Source organism: Hyperoodon ampullatus, assembly GCF_949752795.1.
Source record: "Hyperoodon ampullatus genome assembly, chromosome: 2".
NCBI lineage: Eukaryota > Metazoa > Chordata > Mammalia > Artiodactyla > Ziphiidae > Hyperoodon > Hyperoodon ampullatus.
The window spans coordinates 109,850,572-109,857,779 of NC_136915.1; the positions used below are offsets into that span (position 1 = coordinate 109,850,572).

Here is a 7,208-nt window from a genome sequence, read left to right on the forward strand (position 1 = left end):
AATAAATTTATTATAAAAAATAAAAATAAAGCATGCATTCATGTTATTTCATATACCTATAGTTTATTCATTTTCATATAGATTTCCATTTTAGAAATATACCACAACTTACCCATTCTACTGTTGAAGGATATTTGGATTGCTTCCAGTTTTAGGCTATTTCAAATATGATACTATGAAAATGGTGCATATTGTATGCATTTTTGTTGAATATACAGCTAGGAGTTGAATTGCTGGGTCATAGAAGCTGTTCAACCTGACTAGATAATGCCACAGTGGTTGTACTAATTTTTACTCCCACCAACAGGGTATGAGTGTTCCCCTTGTTCCATATCCTCACCAACTCTTAAGGTTGTCTGCCTGTTTAGCCATCCTGATGAATTTATGTTGCTATCTCAGTGCAGGTATAATCTGCATCTCTGTGACTCTAAATGAGGTTGAACACGTTTTTATATGTTGATTGGCCATTTGGATATCCTCCGTCAGATGCCTGCTCAAGTCTCTCGCATATTTTTCTATTAGACTTTTCCTTATTGGTTTGTAGTTCTTTATTCTGGATATTAACTTTTTGGCATGTAATATGTTGGAAATTTGTTTACCCTCTTAATAGTGTCTTTGATGAAAAGATGTTCTTAAATTTAATGTAATTGTTAATATGTTTAGTGCTTTTTCCATGTTTTTTAAAAATTTCCCACCCTCAGATCACAAAGATCCTCTCTCATTCTTTTATTTTATTTTATTACTTATTTATTTATTTTTGGTTGCATTGGGTTTTCGTTGCTGCACATGGGCTTTCTCTAGTTGCGGCGAGCGGGGGCTACTCTTCTCTGCGGTGCAGGGACTTCTCATTGCGGTGCCTTCTGTTGTTGCGGATCACGGCCTCTAGGCGCAGGGGTTTCAGTAGTTGTGGCACGTGGGCTCTAGAGCGCAGGCTCAGTAGTTGCAGCGCATGGGATTAGTTGCTCCACGGCATGTGGGATCTTCCCAGACCAGGGATCGAACCCGTGTCCCCTGCATTGGCAGGTGGATTCCTAACCACTGAACCACCAGGTAAGCCCCAATCCTCTCTTATTCTATCTTCTGAAAAGTATTATCGTTTGGCCTATCTCATTTAAGGCTAGCATCCACCAGGAGATGATGTTTGTTTATACTGGGGTCATGATTCATATTTTATTCCATTTGGAGATTGTTATCCCAGCACCATTTGTTGAAAAGACTGCTGTTTCCCCACTGCTCTGCAGAGCCACATTTGTCATAAATCAAGTGTCCATATGTGCATGGGTTTCTTTCTGGACCCTCTGTTCTATTATTTGTTCATCTTTGCACAATACTACACAGTCTGTAGCTTTATAACAAATTTTGATATCTGTAGGGCAAGTCCCTCCCACTTCGTTCTTTTTTAAGAGTATCTTGACTACTGTTTAATGATCAGTCACAAATTTGTACAGATTCTTTTATGTAAGTATTGAAAATAGAAGAGCCATGTTGTAAGTGTTTTCTGAACAGTTATTACAGTGACTTTCCAGTACAGTAGTTGGCCATGCTGTCCAGTACAGTAGCTGCCAGTCACTCGTGGGTCTCAAGCACTGGAAATGTGGCTAGCCTGAAGTGCAATGTCCTGGTGTAAAAAAACACCAGATTTCAAAGACTCAGCATGAAAAAAAGAATGCAATGTATCTCACTAATAGTTTTTCTTTTGATTACATGTTGACATGATCTTTTGGGTATATTGGGTTAAATGAATATATTATTAAAATTAATTTTACCTGTCTCATTTTACTTTTTCTTAATGTGACTATTAAAAAATTAAAAACTACATACGTGGCTTGTCTCACACTATATTTCTTTTTATTTATTTATTTATTTTTAACTTTTGGCCACATGGTGTGGCATGTGGGATCTTAGTTCCCCGACCAGGGTTTTAACCTGTGCCCCCTGCATTGGGAGCACGGAGTATTAACCACTGGACCACCAGGGAAATCCCACACACTATATTATATTTCTATTGGACAACATCCAGGGGGGCTGACAAGTGGTCCCCAAAAATATCCAGGTCCTAATCTCTGGAACCTGTGAATGTTACCTTACATGGCCAAAGGGACTTTGCAGATGTGACTTAGGGTATGAACCTTTAGATGGGGCGATTATCTTGGATTATCTGGGCAGACCCTACATGTAATTACAAAGGTCCTCATAAGAAGGAGGCAGAGTGAGATATGACAACAAAAGAGAAGGAATTCAACTATGGAAGCAGAGATTGGAGTGATTCATGTAGGCAGCTACCAGAAACTGGAAGAAAAAAGCAGAAGATTCTTTCCTGGGCCCTCCAAAAGGCTGCTTCAGGAGCCTTGCTAACACCTTGATTTTAGCTCTATAAGACTCTGGCTTCCGGAATTCTGGCCTCTGGAACTGTAAGAGAATAACTTTCTGTTGTAAGCCACTAAATTTGTGGTAATTTGTAACAGCAGCCATAGGAAACTAATAGAGACAATGTACTTCTAAAATTATTTTTAATTTTAATATTATACACACCATATATTCAATAAAAATTTCTAGGCTTTCATAGCACATATCAACGTTATTAGGAAAAACTAGACTACACTACCAAAGATGTCAAGGATAGCACATGATTCTGAGAGGGAGATCCAAGACCATAGTATAGTTGTGTGTAAGAGGCAATTCTACTTAAGAACAGCATGGGCGCGCCCGGCCCCCGCCGCCGCCATTTTGGAGCGACCGGAGCGCCGCCCACGGCCCAAGCAGGTCCCGAGCCGCCGGTCCCGAGCCGCCGGCCCGCCGCGCTGAGTCTGCGGGCGCCGTGTCCGTGGCCGCATCGCCCGGCCGGGCCCATGTGCTCGCGGCCCACCCCAGGCCGCCCGCCCGCGCCCTGGCCTTCACCCAGGCCCCCGAGGAGCCGCCGCAATGCCCGGCCCGCGGGGCAGATGAAGAGATTATAAATCTACTGAATGAAAAAATTTTTCTTAAAGTTGCATATACTACAAGAGAAAATCCCAAATGTTTTTATATTTTGCCTAAATACAAAATTTAAACAAGGAGTTTCCACAGAAGTCAGGACCTCTGAGGAGAAAGTGTGCCAGCCCCTGTTCTGGGCTCCTCATCGGGTAGCTCAGTTCATCCTCACAGCAGCTCTATGCGGAGGGTGCTCCTTGTCCTCAGTTTACAGGGCTCTGTTCATGGAACTGCATGATTACATGGACAACATTTCTCTTTGGAAGCTGCCTTCTGTCTGATGGTTATGCTAACCAGAAAAAAATGAAGAGGCAGAACTTGAAGTTCCTCTCATTTGGCTGTTGGATAAGAGTCTAGAAGATGCCGCTTCCTAGTAATCTCGGCAGCTGCTTCCCCTGCCTGAACACCTCCTTCATGACATGAAGATTGTTTCGTGAAATCTCTCCAGTGTCATAGAAGGACAGCCACTCCTCAACTTGTTCTCGAAGCTTCTCCCCAAATACACTGCTCTGTGGCCGTCACCATGTTCTGGAAGTTTGACTTGAACACCACGTCCCACGTCAACAAGCTGCTGGATAAGGAGGACGTGACGCTGCGAGAGTTAATGGACGAAGATGACATCTTGTAGGAGTGCAGGGCCCAGAACCGGAAGCTGCTGGACTTCTGTGCAGGCAGCAGAGCATGGAGGAGCTGGAGGAGCTGGTGAGCCTCGTCACACAGGACCCGGCCCTGGACATGGAAGAGAAGGTCCACTTCAAGTACCCAAATACAGCCTGTGAGCTGCTGACGTGTGACGTGCCACAGATCAACGACCGGCTGGCAGGAGACGAGACTTGGCTCAACCTTCTTTACGACTTCTTGAACTGTGAGCCGCCCCTCAATCCTCTCCTCGACAGTTTTTACTTTTTTTTTTTTTTTTTTTTTTTTTTTTTTGCGGTACGCGGGCCTCTCACTGTTGTGGCCTCTCCCGTTGCGGAGCACAGGCTCCGGACGCGCAGGCTCAGTGGCCATGGCTTACGGGCCCAGCCGCTCCGTGGCATGTGGGATCTTCCCGGACCGGGGCACGAACCCATGTCCCCTGCATCAGCAGGCAGACTCTCAACCACTGCGCCACCAGGGAAGCCCCTCCTCGCCAGTTTTTTCAGCAAGACCATTGGCAGTCTCATTGCAAGAAGAACTGAACAGGTGATTGTGTTCTTGAGGAAGAAGGACAAGTTCCTCAGCCTGGTATTGAAGCACATCGGCACCTCGGCCCTCATGGACCTGCTGCTGCACCTGGTCAGCTGCGTAGAGCCCACGGGGCTCCGGCAGGAGGTCCTGCACTGGCTTAATGAAGAGAAGATCATCCAGAGACTCGTGGAATTGATCCATGTGAGTCAGGATGAAGATAGGCAGTCCAACGCTTCTCAGACGCTCTGCGACATCGTCAGGCTGGGCAGGGAGCAGGGCAGCCAGCTGCAGGAGCCTCCGGAGCCAGACCCCCTCCTCACGGTGCTGGAGTCACAGGACTGCATGGAGCAGCTGCTGAAGAACATGTTTGACGGAGCCCAGACTGAGCTCTGCCTCGTCAGTGGGACCCAGGTGTTACTGACCTTGCTTGAGCCCAGGAGGGCGGGGATGGAGGGCTTGCTGGACTCCTGCTCCCAGGGACTGGACAGGCTGTGTGCCATCAGCTCCAGCATCCTGCGTGGCATCGAGCCATGGCTGAAGGACTTCCACCAGCTTCTGCTCAGCCCGCCAAAGAAAACAGCGATCCTGACCACCATCAGCGTGCTGGAGGAGCCCCTGGGTAAAGCCAACCCGCACAGAGCCCGCCTCGTGGCCGCTTTGCTGCACACAGACATGCCCAGCATCAACCAGGAGCTCTGCCGGCTCAACACCATGGGCTTGCTGCTGGACCTGTTTGGTAAGTACTCCTGGAATAACTTCCTGCACTTCCAAGTGGAGCTGTGCATGGCCGCCATCCTGTCCCACACTGCCCGGGTGGACAGGGCTCTGGCCAGTGGACCTGAGGACGGGGTGGAGCCTCCACCCTCCGTCAGGGACCCAGAGACCCCCCAGCCTGCCGCCAGCCGCCCCGAGAGCACGATGGTGGCCCACCTGTTCCAGAAGTGTTGCCTGGTCCAGAGGATCCTGGAGGCCTGGGAAGCCAGTGACCACACACAGGCAGCGGGTGGCATGAGGCGCGGGAACATGGGACACCTCACCCGATCGCCAACACGGTGGTGCAGAACCTGGAGGGGGGCCCCATGCAGACCCAGCTCAGCGAGGTCATCCGAGGGCTCCCTGGGACTGCCGCGGGCGCTGGGAGAGCTTTGTGGAGGAGACGCTGATGGAGGCCAACCACAGGAACGCGGTGGACCTGGTTAGCACCCACCATCTTCACCCCTCAGGTGAGGAAGAGGACGTGGAGGGCGTTTTCCCTAATGAGCTGTCCCTTCAGCAGGCTTTCTCCGAGTACCAGGTCCAGCAGATGACAGCCACCTTCGTGGACCAGTTTGGCTTCAGCAACAAGGAGTTTGCTGAGCAGGACAACAGCGTCAACGCCCCATTTGACAGGATCGTGGAGATCAACTTCAGCGTCGACAGCCCCGGTGCCGCTCTGTTGGAGGCCTGTTTCAGTGACCACATCCAGCCCTTCGACAAGGACGACGACCTCTGGGAGGACGAGGAGGCACACCGTGTGGCCCAAGTGACCAGAGCCAGGTTTGGGGGCCCTCATGCTTCAGAGAGCTTCCGGAAGGACGACCCGGAGCGCCGAGGCCAGGGTGGGGAGGAGAGCTCGAGAGCAGACAGGGACACGGCTCGGGCGGGTGCCCCTTGGGCTGCCGCCCAGAAGGAAGGTCCTCGTGTTGAGGGTGGCTCAGAAGCAGGTGCCCCGTGGACGGTGTTTGATGAGCCGGAGAATTCCATGGCCTCAGTCCCAGCACCGGCAGTGGCGATGGGCGTGGGTTCCAGTGTGTGGGTGGCCAGCTCCCCCAGTGCCTTGGCTCCAGAGGAGAAAGGCTGGGCCAAGTTTGCTGGCTTCCAGCCTTTCTGCTGCTCTGAGTCGGGGCCCAGGTGCAGCTCCCCGGTGGACAGAGGTCATGGTGATGCCCAGGGTGGCCTGAACCAGGGCCCAGAGAGAACCCTTGGCCCGACCACTCCGGGTGCCTGGAATGCATGTGTTACCAGGAAGGCGCCCCTGGTGGCCTCCAAGAGCTGTGAGGACAAGCAGATGGCGGCTGTTGCCTCGGAGGCTGTTAGTATGGGTCCCGGTCAGGAGGCCGCCCCCTGCCTCCCGTGTCAGTCCCCAGGTGTGGGCGGGAGTGTTGTGGACAGATGTGGCCTGTGAGGTGTCCAGGGAAGGGCCCTGGGCCCTGTGTGGCCCACAGAGTGGACTGAGTGCGCCACCAGCACGCCTCCAGATCTGGCCTCCCTTGAGCCTGTGGAAGTGACCTCTGCCCCGGTCGTGGCCGTCCTTCCTGAGGCTGCCATGGCAGCCACCACAGTACCAAGCAACACCGGTCCCTCCCTGGCCACCCTGGCAGTCTCTCCTGTGCTGGCTGTGGCCGTCACCACTGCAGCCCCAGCTGGCCCAGCTGTCTCCACGGCAGCTGCCCTAGGGACAGTGACAAAGGACAGGCAGACTGACGGGCCGCTGCCTGCAGGAGCTGCCTTAAATGGCCTTATGTGATGCTGCTGCTGCCACCCAGCTTTGGCGCCCCAGCCAAGAAAACTACCTGGTGACGCACTTCGTGTTTTTTAATTTAATTTAATTTAATTTAAAAATAAATGCTGCATTGGTAAAGCTGGCAGTTGGAACCAGTCAGACGGCCCAGCCTGCATTTCTCCTGCCTGACTCTGGGTGGGCCTCGAGGGTCCAGCCTCATGCACAGCAATAAGGCCTCAGACGGGGGCTCTGCCTGGGGGGGGCCGTGACTCCAGACGCTGCGAGGACCGAGGGCTGGGCTGGGCGCCACAGGCTCTGAGCCTGTTTTTATCCATTATTTAAAAAACGCAGATAGAGCCACATGTTTGCACTTTTTATCCAGCGCAGGAGAGGGTCTCCGAGGCTCTGGGGACAAATGTTGGTCTGGAGCTGGGCTGGCCAGACAGGGTTTTAGCTGCCTGGTGGCCCTGGGAGCTGGCCTTGAGCCGGGCTGCAAACTTGACTGACTTAAAAATAAAACGAGCCCCCCGCAGCCTGGCAGGGTGTCCCAGGCTTCCCTCCGCAGTGGGCAGTGGGGGCGCCTGGC

General features: G+C 51.9%; 1 protein-coding gene across 1 annotated transcript; it reads left to right on the forward strand.

Moving 5' to 3' along the window:
• Positions 1-3,493: 3,493 nt before the first annotated feature.
• On the forward strand, positions 3,494-6,646 carry LOC307064968 (serine/threonine-protein phosphatase 6 regulatory subunit 2-like; the record flags this gene model as incomplete). Its single annotated transcript, XM_079721686.1, is given in 8 exon segments — positions 3,494-3,595; positions 3,599-3,632; positions 3,635-3,865; positions 4,088-5,179; positions 5,182-5,256; positions 5,259-6,244; positions 6,247-6,267; positions 6,347-6,646. Coding segments are annotated over 8 exon segments (2,841 nt in total).
• Positions 6,647-7,208: the final 562 nt, after the last annotated feature.